This window comes from Pinus tabuliformis, chromosome 3_1 (assembly GCF_031772625.1).
Source record: "Pinus tabuliformis cultivar Carrire ecotype Pingquan chromosome 3_1, CPIR1, whole genome shotgun sequence".
Lineage (NCBI taxonomy): Eukaryota > Viridiplantae > Streptophyta > Pinopsida > Pinales > Pinaceae > Pinus > Pinus tabuliformis.
Window position 1 is genome coordinate 523,781,763 of NC_142301.1, and position 21,469 is coordinate 523,803,231.

The window sequence follows — 21,469 nt, forward strand, 5'->3', positions numbered from 1 at the left end:
TTACAACAATTGCAAAGTTAACACAAACAAGGGGTATCATACACCAATTTGGTGTCTCGCATGGCAAGTTGTGACCTTAAAATTAGATTATCATTATTATTATAGTCGTTATGATTTATTGCACCATAATTTTGCAATTGCAATGATAAGGGGAACGACAACTGAATTGCGTCACAGGAAAAGAAGGAACCTATAAAGGGTTACTAAGATGCACTGAAGTATGCCCTCTGATTGGACTGATTTCAGACTTCAAAGCTGAACAGCACAAAAATTTATGGAGAAGTTCAAGATAACCGAGAAAAAAAAAATTAAAAAAATTAAAGGCTACACAAACAGTCATGCACTTCAAAAACTTGAATACCTTGCAACCACACCAAATAATACATTTAGTCCGCAGATAAATATCTTGAGTTAAACATGCTTAACATTGCTGCAGTAAAATGGCCAACTAATCAAAAACAGCATACTTCTTATGGACTGCAAAAAGCAAACAAATGGATATCTTAAACATGACTAAAATATCAAAGCTGATTCTGACATGGTTTCAAAGGAATAGCAAAATGGGGTTGGAATGAGTACGCTACTGAACATAGCAAAACAAGGAAGCACAATGTCAGAACTATAAGAGAGTGAGATGTCAATTTCAAAGAGACCAAATGTTAAAACCTACCCAATGCACATGAAGATAAACAATCAATGAGAATGTGAATTGGTTAAGACAATGAAATTGGTGCTATAAAAAGAATGTAAGAAAGAAATTAAAGAACCATTCACATGCTAGTAATTTTCAACTCTAGATGATTCATGTAAAAAGACATATTTACCCATGATCTACGTGGCATAAATCATCAAGTTGTATTAGAGGACAATGAACTTGAAACATCACTATTAACCAAAACATCAACATGTGAAACAACTAGAAGATAAATTTCATGCATGCTAATACTTTGAGTCACAAACATAAACGCAAACATATTGAAAATTATATAGTGGAATGCCTTACAGGAGGTGGCTTCCGTCCATGAAGAGTCCCACTGAAGAGTTCTCCAGCTTGTGTACTGTCTGCAAGTGAGCCAATGTAAGGCAATTGGTCATTAACACTTTTACTTAAAGATTTTGGAATTCCGGTTCTGATATCTGTTTCCAAGTCCAGAGGCAACGTTGAGGTAGCATCATTCAGAGAGGTCTCATTCTCTAGACATGCTGCTGGACTTTCAAGTACTGCATCCATTTTCTGAAAAGAAAACAAAGAATTTAGCTACAAACACAGAAATTGCATGAACTAAACCCATCGATGCTTAACAGAAAACACCATACACATCATTTCTTACAAGTCAATGCACCTGCTACAACAATAAACAGCAATTTTACAATATGCCTATTTCGACAATCCATGTTTTAGATTCCCATCTCAGACAAGGATATGTAGATTTGTGTGCTGGTATGTATGAAAACCAAGCATAAAATCTGGAATATTTATCCAAATTACCACATTTGGTTTTAAGAAACTAAATCTCATCTGTTAGTTATTTACAAATTTCATTGGGTTTAGTTGCTTACTTATGAAAGTTTTACTCAATTTTGTTATAAATTTGATCTAACTACAAACTCTGCTGTAGAAAATATGCATTAAGCAGTATTAGAGCATCTTACAATTTGACTGCTGCAAAATCAGTTAAGAGTAAAATCTAATTCCTCCACCGTCCGTTTACAAATCACTTATGATATCATGTTCAAAAGACAAAATATTCAAAACAATATTAATGAAATTAGTGTTCTTTATTAGTAATTACATTCCAAAAGGAATCATAGTGAAACAAGTAGCTCTATTATTCTCTAAATTGCTTCTCCATTATACATTTTATTACCATATTTTCCCTAGATCAGTCAATTTTGAACATCAAGAATTTCCAGCAAAATATCCTGTGAGAGGTGACACTCTTAAACATAAAGATAGAACCTATGCTTAGATTACCATTTTCAGCAATTTTTCTCTAAATGTTACCTTGACTTCAAGTCTCATATAGTTCTAGGAAATATGTACAAGAATTAGACTTAAAATCTGCAATACACTACATAAATTCCTAACAAATATGCCATTATCAAGTAACAACATACTCTTTTGTGCCACAACCATAAAAATCACCAGGGCTATGTAACCCACAAGGTTTTAACAAATTTTGGCCTTTCCCCTCATTTGTGTTTCTTGGTTGTTGGAGAAGGAATGAGGGGAGCTTGTGGTCATCATCACAGATTGTGGAGATAGCTAAACAACCATCGTCATCACCATCAAGGATTTTTCAGTCGAGCAAGAGTTCAATTTCATTTGCCAACCAGTGTCAAAGCTTCCATTCATAAGTATGTATTTAAATCCCACCATGTTATTGCATTTTCTTCATAGATTTATGTTGTCTTTCATTGCCTACATTTTACTTCTTTTTTTGGTCGTTTTGCCACGATCTTCATGGCCATCTAAGTCAACATGACAGGAGGACATGAGACGTGGAGAACACGTAAATACGAGTATTCGACACGAGACGCGGCGACCCTGGAATCAGGACACGAGGGAGACTTTTGATATACATATATTAAAAAATACTGAAATATAGTGCTTGATCCATATAGAATCTAGATATGAATCATGATGATACCTATTTAGTATTTAGCATACACTATTTACTATTTAGTAATTTACTAGTTAGTTTATTAATTTACTACATCAATGATGTTCACAGTTCAATGTTCATTGTTCATGTTATAATTTTTGTTATTAACTTCAAACAACTTTGATCATGTTCAAACTTCACATAAGGTAGTTTATGAACTATAAATTTATATGTGTTCAAACTTCATTGTTGACCAGAGCGTTAATTGAGCTTTCCCTCTCTTTAGACCTCGAAGGTGTAGTGAGCTAAGTCACATGACACGAGACGCGGAGGACACATAAATAAGAGTATTTGACACGAGACGCAGTGACCCCGGAAACAGGACACGAAGGCCACATTTTATATATATATTAAAAAATATTGATATATAGTGCTTGATCCATATAGATATGAATCATGATGATATCTATTTAGTACTTAGTATACACTATTTACTATTTAGTAATTTACTAGTTACTTTATTAATTTACTACATCAATGATGTTCACAATTCAATGTTCATTGTTCATGTTATAATTTTTGTTAAAAATTCAAACAAGTTTGATCATGTTCAAACTCCATTGTTGACCAAAGCGTTAATCAAGCTTTCCCTCTCTTTATACCTCGAAAGTGTAGTGAGCAATGAGCACATGACTGGGAGCTAGGACTTTTCTTTCAACACGCGATCTATTCATGGTCACTCATGTTCCGTAGGCTATAACACAACTTACAAGAAATTTAAGTGCTCCAAACTCTCAGCAAAGCATGTGAACGCTCGTCTCCTACATCACCAGATCCAAGTCGATGTAAAGTTGTGAGCATTGCGCTCGAATCTGATGGAATTCCTCACACTGCACAACAAATTGGATTCAAACGACGAGCAAACTCAACTTCGATGGCGAATAGTGACAAAAAAAACCTAAAAATAAACCATGTTGCAGGGTTTAAATGTCACTTTTCATGGGACATGTGTCCTAAGAACCAAAAAAGTTAGGGCGCATTTTCGACACATCCAAAACACATGTCTTGATTGGAGGACACAAAGAAAAACGTTTTCGACACGTTTTACAGCAATTTTCGTGTCTGACACGTGAAATATGGGACACGAGACCCTGAGGGACGTGTCCTGTGACTTAGGTAGTGAGCAATGAGCACATGATTGGGAGCTAGGATTTTTATTTCAACACACGATCTATACGTGGTCACTCGTGTATAATTATGTTAAGTTCCGTAGGCTATAACACAACTTACAAGAAATTTAGTGCTCCAAACTCTCAACAAAGCATGTGAACACTCGGCTCCTACATCTCCAGGTCCAGGTCGATGTGAAGTTTTGAGCATTGCGCCCGAATCTGATGGAATTCCTCACACTGCACAACAAATTGGATTCAAGCGACGAGCAAACTCAACATCGGTGGCGAACAATGACAAAAAAACCCAAAAATAAACAATGTTGCAGGATTTAAATGTCACTTTTCATAGGACACGTGTCCTAAGAACCAAAAACGTTAGCGCACGTTTTTGACACGTCCAAAACACATGTCTCGATTGGAGGACACGAAGAAAAACGTTTTTGACATGTTTTAGGGCGGTTTTTGTGTCTGACACATGAAATACGAGACACGAGACCCTGAGGGACATGTCATGTGACTTAGATGCCCATAAAACAATGCAAGGTTTTGTCATGTCCCCAATAAATAATTTTGCTAAGCAAAATCCTCAATGTTGTAATTTTGGTAATGGATAAATATTTCGGCAAATAAACTTAGGAAAAGTGGGTTGACGAGTCACTCACTTAATTTTTGGAAAAAAAAAAGGCCACAAACATTAGAGAAAAGAAAAATTAACCTTGTAGTTGGATGTGGGGGCCACCCAAAAGGGAATTTGAAGCCCTTAAGAAAATCGAACCAAGTGAGAAGGAGGCAACAAAGGGAGTTCGAACTACAGTGGGCTACAATGAGGAAAGGGGAGCAATAATTATAAATAGAGGATAACCTCATTTTGGACATCTTTTTGGCCATTTGATTTCAGAACTAGAGTTTGTTTGAGTTGCATAGCCAAGTCAACCAATGTTGCTTAGCACAAGGAATTTCCAAGTGGATCTTCCACTTCTATGAATTTCGAGTGTCATCCTAGGAGAGAATTTGAAAGCTGATTCCAGGTGATTTGGGGAGTCGTTTTGCAGTGATTCTTCAATTGGTGCGATTTCCTCAAGGGCGTAGAAGAAAATTCGTGGTCTTAAAGATGGCCAGAAAATGACGGAATTATTGCAAGAGAAATTGCAAAGATCTTCCCTCAAGGAGAACGAGCATTTCCTTGGAGGTTTGCAACGCTGGGAATACTATTAATTGGGAGGCTGAATTTGTCTTTACCAGGGTCTACATAGGGGCCGAATTAAGATTAAAGGAAGAACTCACAGAACTTCAGCAAAAAAATAGGGCATCGAAAAGAAATATAAATATCTTGAAGATATGCTTCATAAAGAATCAACAAAAAATAATGGACAAACTTTGCATCTACAGGAACATAGTCAAAAATTACTTAGGTCAAGAAGTCCTAAGATACAAAGATTAAAATTAGAAGAAGAAAAGGAATGACTCAAGAAGAAATTCAACAAGAATCTACCAGAGAAGGAATAAAAAAAATTGCACTTAAAAAACCTTAATCAAAAGTTATTAGAACAAATCAAAGATTTAAAAAATGAGAAGCTTGAGCCTCAAAATGAACTTTAATCGGAAGCTAAAGAAATTTCGCGTTTAAGAAATCATAATCAAAATCCACTTACTTAGATTACGAAACTTAAAGGAGATAATAAATCATTGAAGAACTTATCGCAAAAGAAGCATCAAAATATTCAGACATAGTCTTCCAAGTTTAAGAAGAAAGGAAACTAAACAAAGATCTCATTAATCTCACAGTTCAAACAAATCCAAATCCAATTGAAGTGAAGACATACTCGGATGCTACAGGGCAAACGACAAAAATCCATGAGGAAATCCAATGATCAACTTAGCAACATCAATACTTGAAGTAAATCAAGAAATTGTCAAAAGCATGATGAGGGAAAATCAAGTCACAAGAAATCCTTATTGAAATCCTCATCATAAAAGTAGAGACCTTAATCAATCAACATCTCAACATCATATAGAAAGGAAACAACAAACTTATGTTCCACATACTACTGATGTCAACACATTTTAGTATTATGATAAAAATTCATCCAAAGTATCCAATAATCGCAAGACTCCACAAAAGATTGATTTGGGGTCGTCCTATCCCTTCTCAATTCGACAATTTTATTTATCACTAAGAGGATCTCATCATCTTGTATCATCGAAGATGAAAACTCGGAAAATTTTGAAAGATGTGAATAGATTACAAAACACAATAAGCTTTGATGACAAAGATTTTCTAAAGAGGAAGGCAATGTTATGAATAATATATTATAATAATATAAATAATAACAATCATAATAATGATTAATTAAATAATAATTAGTTATTGAAGAAACATGTCCCCTAGGACATGACTATTTGTGAAGGGGCACCTTGCCTAGTATACAAGTAAGGACATAATTTGTAACTGAACATGTCATACCATATCTTCTATACATTCAACAAATTTTCTATAAATACATTACTCGTACTATGAGGGACATTCTTATATTCTAGATATTCTAAATATATATATCATATCATATATATAAAGAGAAGGGTTTATTATAAAGAAGTTTTAATTTAAAAAGTCAAAGATCTTTAGAATTTTATTAAAGGAATATTAAGTTTTAAAATATATATATATAAAGAAAAAAAGGTATTTTACCTATATATGTGATATATATGTTCAAGTGAATAATCAAGGAGCTAAAAGAAGTCAAGAAAAGCAAAAAGATGAATTCCACAAGTAATTCGGGTTTCTTTTGAAAATGTCCCTTATGTTAAAAGGGATATCTTAATTGTCGTGAATCATTGAGAAATCAAAGTGACACACAAAAACAATCTTCAGAAGGAGAAGTTAAGTTTTATGATGGCATAAAACAATTAATGGCGACACTTGAGCAACAAAATACAAATTTTAATAAACAATTGCATAAAATACAATCCAATGTGCAAGTTGAACAACCAACACTGTTCCTAAAAAATGATGTAATCCAATGGACCAAGAAACTGCAGTTGAAATATCAAGAGAATTCACATATTAAGATTTTAGAAAACGAAATAACCAAACTTCAACAAAACAAGAAAGCGCCACTGCAGAAACATAAAGATCTTAAGGATATGCACTACAAGGAAATAATAGAAAATGACAGAAATTTCACGCCTCATAGACCACAATGAAAAATTACTCACACAATTCAAAAAGGCTAAGGTTACAATTAAAGAACTCAAGATGCACCTATCAGGATGAGAAGAGAAAAATTTACGCTTAAAGAACCTTGATCAAAAGTTATCAGAACAAATCAAGTGTTTAAAAGATGAGAAACTTGAATGTCAAAATAAAATTGACTCAGAAAATGAAGAACTCTTACGCTCAAAAATCATAATCTGAGTCTACTCACTCAAATTGAGAAACATAAAAATGATAAGAACTCATTGAAAAACAAAGTAGAAGAACCTATCACGAAAGAAGTATCAAAGTCTTCAAACCTAAGTCACCTGACACGGGGATTCGAGACACGTAGGATTCGAGATTCGTGGTGTCAGATTCAGACACACTAACCCCCCGGAATAGGACACGTTACGACATGTTATATATTATTTTATTTTTTTAAATATATATATATATATAAAATCTATATATATATATATATATATATATATATATATAAAAAATAGATATATATATATATATATATTAAAAATTAGATATTATCATATTTCTTACACAAATTTTAATTAATGATACAAATTTATTGATTTCAAACATAGATCTTCATCTATAGCTATTAGCATGCATAGTACATACAAAATTCAAATAAATGTCAGTGGTACTGGTCACATAAATGATAAATCTATTAAAAATTTAAATCATGATTCATAATTCATAACTGAAAGACAACTTACAACTACAAGATAGTAAGATAAACACACTGACAATTGTAGTTTTCTCATTAAGTCATCAAATCAAAATGTGTTACATAGGTACTGTTGGTGCAATGCCAGTGGCAAATAGAAATAGGAAATATAAAACAACTACAGGTATACAAGCCTCAAGGCATCAATCAGCGTCAGAATCAGCATCATTGTCCCCATCATCATGGTCCCCATTGCTCTCCTCTGCATCCTCCTCCTCCCCTGTATCCATAGTCACCTCTGCATCTGTTGGTATGGAGGTTGACCCCTCTAAGTCATCAAATCTAACAGGCTCTAGCACTGGATCATTGAGATCCATGTTGGCCAATGCCAACTCAACAGTGGTGTCCAGACCCATATCATCAGGAATAGTGTTACTTGGGAGCGGGAGCGAAAGCAGGGAACGGGAGCGAAAACAGGAGCGGGAGCGACATATTCAGAAGCTCTTGGTTTGGTGCTCTTGATTAAATATGAGTTCCATACCCTAATACATGACAAAATTCAATGGAAACATTGCAATCCCCCAATCCTAAAATCCTGAAAAACTGATAAGCTGGATTTTGAATGAAATCTAAAATTCTACTTTCTCCATATGAAATCCAATGAGGCCGGAACCACTCTCAAACATCCGGAGTCATTTCATGGTAATGTTAAAAATTTAAGTAAAAGGATGAAAATGAAGATTAAGGAGAATGTCACTTTTACTTTAAGAATTTAACATTACCATGAATAGCATATCAATACTAGGGCCTAGACTTGATCATGAAGCTGCCAAAATGCTCTACTCCTTGCTGCAACAGCACAAATCACTTGCCAAATGAAAATATTAATGAGCAAACACGCCCTTTTCTTTCCCGCACTGAGCTTAGCAAGTCCTGGAAACATGACACGTGTCCCAAAATCGTGACACGCTTTTGAAAATCGTGACATGACCTCGGATTCGACATGTCGGAAACGGACACGACGTGTCATATGATTTGGACACGAATCCGGACCGAATCGTGTCGGATTCGCTGGATTCGGGATTCATAGGGGGTTTAGGACGAATCCGGTGACTTAGCTTCAAACATGATAGTCCAAGTTGAAGAAAAAGGAATGAATACCGATCCAGTCAATATCACTACTCAAAAAAGATGACAAACCAGCTAAAGGAAAAACATATTTAGATATTGTAGTTCAGATGATGAATTCCAATTAAATATTTTGTAACCAACTCAACAACATATGTACCTGAAGTATTTCAGGAAATTGCCACACGGAAGATAAGGGAAAATCAAATCATAAAGAACTCCTTATCGACATCCAAATCACAAGAGAAGACATCTCAATTAGTCTACTTATCTATATCACTCAGTACAGAAACAACACACTCATGTTTCAAAGATATTGATGTCAGCACAATCAAGTATTACAATAACAATTTATCCCAGCTATCAAGTAATTAAAAAGTTCCACCGAAGATTGATTTTGAATAGTTAGATCATTTCACAGTACGGCAATTTTGTACAACACTCAAAAGTTCATATTGTTTTGTATCATCAAAGATAACTCTTCTGAGACAAGAAGACATTCGAGACAGGAAAAGAGATGAAGCTTTTTCATTAATAAGCTTCGAGGACAAAGCATTTATAAAGGGGAAGACAATGTTATGAATGTAAATAATTAATAATTAAATAGTTAACAGTGATTAGAATATTGAAAAGGTATGTCACAAAAGACATGACCGTTAATGAAGGGGTACCCTCCTAGATATATATACATGGGGCCTTTAGTTGTAACAATCTCGTATCACTTGTACTGAAGCATTCTTATATAAATATATTATTCGTCCCATGATGCACATTCTTATATTCCAGCTATTCTGAATATTCTACCGTGTAAATAAACTTTGTTCGTAACAAACTGCAATGGAAAAACAAATATATCTCAACTTTTAGGCCTAGCTGCCCCTAATCATGATATATGTCATACTGCACAATTCCACGAAAATATTAAATATTAAAAAAAAAAAATGTAAATCATCACCACAGAAAACCCAATCACAACTTTCCAAAAGCACTCACAATACTATCATAAGAAGAGAAACAAGAATACAGAACCTCAAACATGCATTCAACAACCAGAAATCACAACAATTTGATCAAATACAAAAACATAATAGCTTGATTTGTCAATGAGATGAAAGCTACAATCAAATAATGTATGAAAAATCACAAACTAAATTCACCGCATCATAAATAAAACAATTTTACTGTGGAAACATGCAGGTCGCACAACTTTTTAAACATGTTAAAACCGAGCCGCTTACTGCATATAAACATCTGTGCTAACTATTTCACTAGATTAAAACAGAAAAAAAATGTTTTAAACACAACAGCTTGTTTTCTCTGAGTCAAAACATTTGAAAGTGACCAGAAAATGTATACACAGCTGTTTGGACAATTCCCCTTTTGGCATACAAGTTCACCACCTAATTTTTGCAAAGAACAGAAAATACATTACCTCCTCTTCACCAAAAGAGTGCCTGTGTTGATGAGTAGGAATATCCGAAACATTTGTAGAAATTGTATTCTTTGTAGACACTAGGATTAGCTTTGTCAGTTTCTGGATTCTACCCATAAGGGCCACCTTTGCCTGTTCTTCTTCTTCTAACCTTGACTGCATTTTTGCTTGTCCAGCTTCAAGCTAATTACAGCATGCAGGAAACTTTGAGGACTGAAATCCTTCAGACAAATACTAATGAAATCTATTTACCTAGATCTATAATTATAGTCCAATAACTTCAGGTTTGACAAAACAACTATACAAAGATTCACTTCAGGTTCTACGGATAGAAACTTCCAGTTGCATAATCAAAGTACAGAGAATGCTTAGAGAAACCTGCTGCCTCAGTGTAAGAAGCTCCTCGTGACTGGGTGTCACAAGAATTCCCCTCTTTAGTTGATCAAGCTCATTCTTCAAACTGGAAATTTCCTTTTGGTACTTCTTGATCAGTGAATTTTTATCAATGATCTATCCATACAACAAGAATATAAGTTTTATACTTTGCAATAATGGTAATCAAAGGTGTCATAAAAAAACCTATACAAAATCACCCCTGCTCATTATTGTCTTAAGTTGCATATGAAGTATGTCATTAGAACACTCACCCTATTTGCAGCAGCACGAATTTCAACTCGTTTGGCTCTTTGTGCAAATTTCAATGTGTTGTGTGTCTCCTCCATGTTACTTGATGCTGGTGTGATTGTGCATATGAGCTGTATGAAAAAAGTGCTATATTAACTGGAGCAACAATTATTTCAATGATGCCTTCAAAAGAAATGAAGAATTTTCCCACATAAGCATATATAAATCCTTTGCCGTGTACGTGAGGAAAAAAGCAAAAAAAATGCCATTGTAGAAAATGTATGAGATGTATAAATTGTCCTGGAAATTTCAAGGTTTCGTGCATTTCCTCCATATTAAATTATGCTGCTGTGATTGTGCATGTGAGCTATATGATAACTGCGCCATATTAATCGGAACAACACGTGTTTCAATGAAGCCTTTGAAAGTAACAAATAATTTAAATAGGCAAGCATATATAAATCATTTTCCCATGTAGCCGGATATTGGCATTGAAGCAACTGTATGAGATGTACAGATGTCTAAGGGAACTATTAGAAACTATCCAGCTAATTTTTCCTATAATGCATATGATACGCTATTTTACAAGAGCAAAAACATAACACTACTAACAATCTTCAAACCATATAATGCAAAGACAATATCATTATACATTTGTATCAATGTTCATGTAAAACGTAGATCTGATTTTGCACTATCGATGGTTTGTATAGCAACCAATAAATTACCCATTTTTTGACAAGATTGCTTATCATCCGATTATACTCGCTTGTCACAGTTTGTACAGAAAAAAACATACTTAATACATGATAATAAGTAATATATCCATACCGATACATGTCCATGTCCACTCAGTGACGACTGCAAAAGGCGAGTGAGTTTAGAATCACGGTAAGGTATATGAGAAGCCTTTCCCTCACTTAGCTTTCCTATCACCTGCATAAAAGACGAATATAAAGCTTTAACAATGAAGTGCCTAAGCAACGTAATTTCAAAAATGATTCAATGAATTCAATCCAGATTATTGAGTAGCATTAAAATATGGTGTATCAAAAGCACTTAACTTATTTTAAAAAATCATAAACATGTTAGAAAAATAAAACTAATAGCTGGGGAAAATGACATCACCATATCACTAGTAACCGAAAACAGTTTTGAATTTTCCTGATGAGTACAGAAACTTCAATGCTTCTTATAGTCAGGTGTTCTCCATATTTTAAATATCTGCTGAGCATTACCTTTCACAAAAGTCTGAATACAAACTCACTGTTTAACCTTCTAAAGAAAATATTCATGAGGTCAATCAATACGATGCCCAACTGGACAGTAACAATATCTAAAGCTGGGAGTGTCCTCCTTTTGAAATCCAGGTGCAGACACTTATGTGCTTCATTTGACATCCAGTAGCACAGAGACTCTCTCTCTCTCTCTCTCTCTCTCTCTCTCTCTCTCTCTCTCAGATATAGTCTAGATTGCAAAGATATAAAGCAATGTTGTGAACATCGGCATCGGGATAAAATCGGCAAGGGTTTGGAAAACCAAAAAATCGTAAAAATCAGGAAAATATCGGTAAAAATCGGCAATCATCGCCAAAATTAAGATACCATAAAAATATTTTTAAAAATCAGCAAACATCGGCTAGGCCAAAAAATCTTGATTTCAAGATAAAATCAAGGTGTTATCGAGATGTTTGCAACACTGATATAAAGTATGATAGCAATACAGCACAATGCTTTAAAACTCCGACTCCGACTCGGCCGAGGGTCGACTCCGACTTCGACTCCGACTTGGTATCGACTCGGCCAGCTCGATTTCAATGACTTGATCGTTGTAAAAAATACATTAAATATTTTTTTTATAAAAACACATAATTTTAAAGGTTTTCATTCATGTTTCCAAACACACAGCATTAGAATATAGATAAAAGACAACATATGATCAAAGTAGGCTCATGAATATATCCATTATATCAAAATGGCACCCAATACATACACGATGATGATATAGAGCTCAAAACAAAAACACATAACCAAGGAGGCCATAAATGGCCTCTACAACAAAAGTCTGTGACCAGTACTACTGGCTACTGCTAGAGTTACCAATATCATTTGGCTCAGTGTTACTTGAGAGCGGGAGCGAAAGTAGGGAGCGAGAGCGAAAACGGGAGCGGGAGCGACATTTTCAAAAGCTCCTGGTTTGGGAGCGAATCCCAGAGGAGTTCGATAACCAATGTCACTAACATCAAGGTACATAGAGGGATTGGTACTCTTGATTAAATACGAGTTCCATACCCTAATACATGACAAAATTCAATGGAAACATTGCAATCCTCCAATCCTAAAATCCTGAAAAACTGATAAGTCTGCTGGATTTTGAATGAAATCTAAAATTCTACTTTCTCCATATGAAATCCAATGAGGCCGAAACCACTCTCAAACATCCTGAGTCATTTCATGGTAATGTTAAAAAATTAAGTAAAAGAATGAAAATGAAGATCAAGGAGAATGTCACTTTTACTTTAAGAATTTAACATTACCATGAAATTTTAATAGCATATCAATACTAGGAGAGGGGAATGGACCCCAAATAGCATTTAATTAATTTAGAAAACACCTTGGAGTCCCCAACACTTAGCCAACAGTTGGAAATTTTTTTTAAAAATATGAAAAATCGCATTTTTTTTGGGGTTACAGGCCGCATTCATTGACTCGGCCGAGTTATTGCGGAACCGGCCAGGTTGACCGAGTCATGCAATAACTCGGCCGAGTCAATCATGACTCGGGCAAGCTGTTAAAAAGAAAAGATAACTCTTCCCGGCGCCCACGACGACATCTCCGGATTTCCTAACGTTGCCGCCCACTAGAGGTTGTTCACCTTGGAGACTTGATGCGGTTATGAGTACGATCGGGCATGAACGGTACTCGATCCTCTAGATTTTCAAGGGCCGCCGAGGGCGCACCGGACGCCGCAAGACGTGTGGTGCTCTTCCAGCTGCTGGACCCTATCTCCGGATGAACCGATTCCAGGGTGGGCAAGCTGTTAAAAAGAAAAGATAACTCTTCCCGGGGCCTCTCGTTCCGTTTTTCTGCCGGGTCACAGAAAATCCCAACGACTCGGATCAACTCGGTCGTTTCGGATTCAATTCGGTCGTTTTTTTAAAACATTGATACAACATCCAAAATGGATGAAGTAAGCTCGCTCTTAGAAAAGTTACAACACAATACAACTAAAAATACAACATTTAGTAAATAAAATATGATTACATTCATGCATGCCAACATACATCTATATAGCCCAAACGGGTCGGACTCTTTAGTAAGGTTCAATCCCAGTGAAGACTTGCCATGGAGCCACAGGGTTACCTTGAACCAATTGTTGCACCCAAAAAGACTATATTCAATGATTTCTTGACTGTCCACATGTAAATGTATCAATATCCACCCCCATGTCCTTCAAATTTTCAACCCTACGACTAGTTCAATCAGTTGAGCCATCTACTCAAGGGGTGCTATCGACAGCGTGGCCATCAATCACACTTCAAATCTGGTCAAGACTTTCAGTGTAAAAAACAACTATTGGTTGGTAGTTGAGTTGCCCTCCATCCAGATATTTCAAGAAACATGTGGGGGCTCAGAAACCTGCAAAATCTTCATTGCAAACAAACTTTATATGTATATATATATCTATTCCAAAGGATTTCAATCAGTGCGAACAACCTATTTCAATGTGGATCTCTCTCTCTCTCTCTCTCTCTCTCTCTCTCTCTCTCTCTCTCTCTATATATATATATATATATATATATTAGTTCAAACAAACTATTTGGAGGTGGAGCTTCTTGTCAAGTCTACAATTTTAGTTTAGCTAGTCTCATTGGGTTACTATTAAAATTGGCAACTAGGGCCAAACTCCGTGTGGGTCATCTTATTTATGGCAGTTGATATTTTTCTTGGACTCCTCTCACCAAGAGGTGTAGGATTGATCTAAAGATCATCCAATTCTGATAAGTATTCATGGAGATATGAATTTATTTGTGTTATGGGACAATTCGTCAAGATCAACCAGCAACCAAATAACCCCCACATGTGCTCAACGTTTTAATATAAAAACAAATGACTTGAGAGTCATTCCACACACACTTCACTCTTGATTTCTCAACACTTGTTCTCGGTTTTAGTGGAAGAGAAATCTAAGAGAGGAAGCCCTAAACACAGAAGGTAAGGAGCCCTAGACGTAGTCAAGCAGAAAGGTGACATGCTGCCCTAAACGTTGGTCTCTACAAGCCCTAGACACAATCAAGAAGAAATCCTACACGCTTCCCTATAAACTAGTCTCTACAAGCCCTAGCCGCAGTCAAGGAGGGTTACTATGATGCACTAACTGTAGGTCTATGATGCCCTACAACAGACCACTTCAAGTGACTGAATTGATGGTTGGAGGCCCAAGTCTAGGGCCGAGAAGGCAAGATGCTAGGCCGAGTAGAGGGAAGCTAAACGCTGGAATTTGAGTGGCTGCTTGGGCACGTTGAGGAGGCTAAAAGCTACAACAAGCTAGGCCGCAGGCCATAGCAAGCTGTTGGAGTTATTTCATGGCTGTGTTGAGAGGATAACATGGTATGGGAGGAGCCTCTTCAAGGCTGGTCGCAACACCAGAGGGCTAGTATTGTTGTGTGTTGGGTTAAGGGCAGTGGCACATACCCTAACCAGAAGTGCAGTCATAGCAATGCCAACAATTGGGACAGTAGCAACAATCGGGACAGCAGCAATAATGGGACAGCAGCAATGGCATGCTAACAAATGGGACAGCAGCATGACATGGTGCAGCAATAGCCAATTGGGACAGCAATACGGTAAGCAAGGTACAACAAGCACATGGTGGCAAGCATGGTGCTGTAGGCACATTGGGCAAGGTGCAGAAAGCACATGGTGACAAGCATGATGTTGCAAGCACACGGGACAGCAGTGTGGCAACATGGTGCAGCAATGGCACATAGGATAGCCACTGTTTTAAAATTCGGTTGAATCGAATCTGAAACGGCCGAGTTGATCCGAGTCATTGAAGAATTTTATGACCCAGTGTTAAAACCAGTTCGGGAGGCCGAGTTATTGCATGACTCGGGCGAGTCAGTCATGACTCGGTCAATCTAGCCGTTTCCTCATCTACTCGGCCGAGTCATTAAATCCGGCCAGTCACCCAAAAAACCAGCGATTTTTCTAATTTTTTTTAACTTTTTAACATTTAGCTGATTGATGGGGACTCCAAGGTGTTTTCTAAATTGGTTAAGTGCTATTTGGGGTCCATCTAGTATTGATATGCTATTCAAATTCCATGGTAATGTTAAGTAAAAGTGACATTCTCCTTAATCTTCATTTTCATCCTTTTACTTAAATTTTTAACATTACCATGAAATGACTCAGGCTGTTTGAGAGTGGTTTCGGCCTCATTGGATTTCATATGGAGAAAGTAGAATTTTAAATTTCATTCAAAATCCAACAGAATTATCAGTTTTTTAGGATTTCAAGATTGGAGGATTGCAATGTTTCCATTGAATTTTGTCATGTATTAGGGTATGGAACTCGTATTTAATCAAGAGCACAAATCCCTCTATGTACCTTGATGTTAGTGACATTGGTTGTCGAACTCCTCTGGGACTCGCTCCCAAACCAGGAGCTTCTAAAAATGTCATTCCCGCTCTCGTTTTCGCTCTCGCTCCCCACTTTCGCTCCCGCTCTCAAGTAACACTGAGCCAGATGATGTCGGCAACTCTAGCAGTAGCCAGTAGTACTGGTCACAGACTTTTGTTGTAGAGGCCATTTATAGCCTCCTTGGTTATGTGTTTTTGTTTTGATCTCTATATCATCATCGTGTATGTACTGGACAATGCACTGGGTGCCATTTTGATATAATGGATATATTCATGAGCCTACTTTGATCATATGTTGTCTTCTATCTATATTCTAATGTTGTGTGTTTGGAAACATGAATGAAAATCTTTAAAATTATGTGTTTTTATAAAAAATAAATATTTAATGTATTTTTTACAACGACCGAGTCATTGAAATCAAGCCGGCCGAGTCGATACTGAGTCGAAGTCAGAGTCGGAGTTGACCCTCCACCGAGTCGAAGTTTTAAAACATTGAGGACAACAATGGTACATGATACAATACAGTGAGGTACAGTATGAGGCAGCACTAGTGAGTGCAGCAAGATGATAAGGTAGAGCAAGATGTTGCAGTACAGTAAGGTGCAATAGTATGATGTGTGCAGCATGGTAATGAGGTCCAGCATAGTGATGATGGGTGCAGCATGGTGCAGCACAGTGAGGTGGAGCGTGATGACAAGGTGCAACACAATGATAGGTGATGGAGTCACCTTGGAGAATCAGTTGAAGAAGCATGTCTTCAACTGAGTTCAACTACCTCATGTATCATCTACTTAGAGATGATCTATGCTCTTATTTAGATAAGTCAACGTGTTGACTTCTGATGTATATGTACTATCTCTCTCTCTACTGAACTATTGAAGAACCTATAAGAAGAATTGATCAAGGGTTTCCCCACATTGGGGTTTGTCCCTGGCTAGAGCCACATCTTGTGTCCTCTTGTCTTGGCTTGTCTTCTGCTATCTATGTTTATGTTCTATCTGCAATTTACTTTAATGCTGATGTGATTGCTAATCTGGAAAAGATATTGATCTAACTGTGAAAATTCAAATAAATTGCTCTATGCATAGAACATACCTAAAATTAACATGGTATCAGATTTGAGGTGAAGACAACGCCCAAACAAGAGTGAAAGAGCAATCACCGAAGACAGTTGGGAAAGGACAAAAGGCTCAATGGGTTCCTCATCCTTCTTCAAATTCACCAAGGGTGAAGTCGAAGCAGAGAATATTATCAAAATGGCACAGCGGAAGCTTCGGATGGCCTACCTAAAGATCACTTCAATGGGAAGTTCGGATCTAAGGGTGGAAAGAAAGGCAGATGCCTTGTTTGTAATAAGTTCGGCCATTATGCCGAGGAGTGTCTGAATGGTAGGGACACATCACTTGATGATGATAACAATCATTCCAAGGACATCTTCAATGATTGAAGGAATGACAAGGAATGCAGGTCATCAAGGAAATAGTCGACTCTTCAAAGAAAGCAAGGAACCTCAGGTATGAAGAATCAAATGTTGTTTCTGATAAGATAAAGAAGCGGTATCTTATATGGCCCTCTCCTTCAGACTCTTTGGAAATCTAGCTTATTGATTGTAGTACTTCAAGGCACTTCATCGGATAGAAGGGTGCACTCTCTAATTTGGTGGAGATTGAAACAATCGTGGGACTACACTTGGAGTCAATGCCACTTATCCCAGAAAGGGTGCAGGGAATGTTACCCCTCAATTGAATGAGGGTAACTCGATTCATTTACAGGAATCTCTTTATGTACCTAATCGCAAGAAGAACCTGGTGTCCATTTCGGCAATGGAAGTCAAAGATTTTAGGGTGGCATTCATCGATGGAAAGGTACGTGTTTGAAAATGGAATTTTCAAAGATGATTTTGAGTTCAAGGTTGGCAATTTGTATCAAGTTCCTGGATGGTCCATTGGGGACCATGTCAGTTGACACATCTCATCTAAAGCACTGGAGGTCCACTTACGGGGCCCTACCCGATGTGAGTCAAATGGTGACAAGGATGCCTGAATTCAAGAAGAGCATGAAGGTACATGTCTGAGATGTACCGAAGGAAAATCTTACAAGGGGACCATTCCCCTCGTGTAGCAAGTTCACAGGTTTGGAACAACCCGAGAGGTTTGAGATTCATGATCAGGAATCTCATGTATGCAGGTGGAAGAAAGCCCTCTATGGCTTGAAGCAAACACCTCGGGCTTAGTATGAGAGGGTTGATAGTTGTCTAATGATGCTGAGGTTCACTAGGAGTGAAGTCGATCCAAACCATTGCTTGAAGGTTGTGGATGATAGACCTCTCATATCGGCACCTTCTGAGGACGACCTCTTTCTGACAGGTGCAAAAACTCTCACTTGCAAAAGTAAGAGGGAGATGGATTCTGAATTTGGAATGGTGAACTACAAACCCGTCACTACCTCGATGGATCTTAACTTTCAGAAGTTATGTGGTAGCAATGCCGGACCAGATTTGGGAAATGCCTCTAAGTTTCATAAACTCATTCGCATTGATATTTATGGTGAACTTCCACTCGAACATATGTTTTGCAGTTAGCATGTTGAGCTCATATATGGTTGAGCCTCACTGGATTGGTGCCAAGAATCTTCTGAGATATTTTCAGGGCACAATCTCTCAAGGATTGAGATACACTGCCGAAAATGTGAAGCTGCATGATTATTCGAATGCTGACTGGGCAGGCAGTGTGGAGGATTGCAAGAGCACTTCTGAGTGTTGGTTCTCTTTGGGTTCTGTTACGATATCCTGGATGAGCAAGAAGCAGAAAACGATTTCTTTGAAGACCACTGAAACCGAATACATAGCTACGAGTATGACCTCGTGTGAAGCTGCCTGGTTGGGGAAGCTCTTCAGTGAGCTGTTTGTACACATGATAGATACCAACATGACCTTTTGTGTCAACCAGAGGAGGATTCGATTATTGAGGAATCTTGTATTCTATGATCGCTCTAGCATATAGACATCAAGTACCACTTTACCTAGGGTATGGTACATCGATGAGCAAGAAGGCTCCATCGCATTGGGACTGATGTGCAGGTCGCCAACATTATGTAGAAGCCCCTAAGAAAGGTCAAATTTGTGACTTTCCAGAATGAATTGGAGTCGTTGAGAGACCCTCTTATGAGGGTCTTGCATGATGCATGCGTTGAGCTCTGGGAGCTCCGGGGGGGCTTGGGGTACTTCTTGGAGAACCAAGTGACCAATGGGGGACTCACCCTCCCCTAATGGTGCGTTGTGTACAGGGTGAATGGTTCAGCCTTCCCCTATGATACCCCGTGGCAACTTATGGACGAGATGAGTGGCTCTCCTGTCAAGGCATCCTACCCATGCAGTCTGGGACTCATGGGAAGCACCTCTCATTTGGCCAATGAGTAGGGAAATGGGGTTAGGTACCATAGTAGTACTATCAATGGATGCATCATTGTATCTACCGTACTCCCTATGCTAGGATAACCTCCATTGGTCTGGGATCAATTGGAATTGACTTCAAGTCAATAAGAGTGATATAGCTCACTTTCTCTTGGAATTGATCTGGGATCAGTATGAGTGGTTTGAGAAACTCTCTTGTGCTATTGATCGAGGATCAATGAAACTGAATTCGGGTCAGTAAGAGTGATACAACTCACTCTCTTTTGGAACTAATCTAGGATTAGTAAGAGTGATATGACACGCTCTCTCCATATGGAACTGACTGTGGGTCACTAGAGAATGATATGAGACATTCTCGATCAATTCTTCTTCTTCATGGTTCAGCAGAACAGAACAGAGCAGATCAATGCAAGGCATTGATGGCAGAGATAGTACGGTCTGGCAGATGGATCAGCAAATGGAGTTCTCCCTAGATTAGAGGTAGTGTTAAAATTGGCAACTAGGGCCAAACTCCATGTGGGTCATCTTATTTATGGCAACTGATATTTTCTTGGACTCCTCTCATCGAGAGGTGTACGATTGATCTAAAGATCATCCGATTCTGATAAGTATTCATGGAGATATGAATTTATTTGTGTTATGGGAAAATTCGTCAAGGTCGGCCAGCAACCAAATAATCCCCACATGTGCTCAACGTTTTAGTATAAAAAGAGATGACTTGAGAGTCATTTCACATACACTTCACTCTTGATTTCTCTCCACTTGTTCTAGGTTTTAGTGGAAGAGAAATCTAAGAGAGTAATCCCTAAACGCAGAAGGTAAGGAGCCCTAGTATGAGCCCTAGATGCAGTCAAGGAGGGCTACACGCTACCCTATACGCTGGTCTCTACAAGCCCTAGACGCAGTCAAGAAGGAAGCCTACACGTTGCCCTGTACGTTGGTCTCTACAAGCCCTAACCGCAGTCAAGGAGGGTTACTATGATGTCGTAACCGCAGGTCCATGATGCCCTACCGCAAGCCACTTCAAGTGACCAACTTAATGGATGGAGGCCCAAGTCTAGGGCCGAGAAGGCAGGCTGCTAGGCCGAGTAGAGGGAAGCTAAACGCTGGAACTTGAGTGGCTATTTGGGCACATTGAGGAGGCTGAAAGCTACAACAAGCTAGGTCGCAGGCCATAGCAAGCTATTGGAGTTATTTCATGGCTGCATTGAGAGGATAATGTGGCATGGGAGGAGCCTCTTCAAGGTTGGTCGCAACACTAGAGGGCTAGTCTTGTTGTGTGTTGGGTTAAGGGTAGTGGCACATACCCTAACCAGAAGTGCAACCACAGCGATGCCAACAATTGGGACAGTAGCAACAATTGAGATAGCAACAATGGCATGGTAGCAATAATGGGACAGCAGCAATGGCATGCTAACAAATGGGACAGCAGCATGACATGGTGCAGCAATAGCCAATTGGGACAGCAGTACAGTAAGCAAGCTATAGCAAGCACATGGTGGCAAGCATGGTGTTGCAAGCATGTTGGGCAAAGTGCAAAAAGCACATGGTGGCAAGTGTGATGTTGCAAGCA

The 21,469-nt window shown here is 37.9% G+C and overlaps 1 protein-coding gene across 3 annotated transcripts in view; it reads right to left on the minus strand.

Annotated features, from left to right (window-relative positions):
- Nucleotides 1-21,469, minus strand: part of LOC149188128 (kinesin-like protein KIN-7D, mitochondrial) — a 295,893-nt gene that overhangs the window by 47,099 nt on the left and 227,325 nt on the right. For all 3 annotated transcript variants that reach the window (XM_089411595.1, XM_089411593.1, XM_089411594.1), the window contains exons 12-16: nt 11,675-11,779; nt 10,867-10,974; nt 10,598-10,729; nt 10,220-10,402; nt 1,004-1,234 (exon numbers count right to left, since the gene is read on the minus strand). In XM_089411595.1, coding sequence (XP_089267721.1) covers nt 1,004-1,234; nt 10,220-10,402; nt 10,598-10,729; nt 10,867-10,974; nt 11,675-11,779 — 759 coding nt within the window. The remainder of the gene's footprint in view (nt 1-1,003; nt 1,235-10,219; nt 10,403-10,597; nt 10,730-10,866; nt 10,975-11,674; nt 11,780-21,469) is intronic.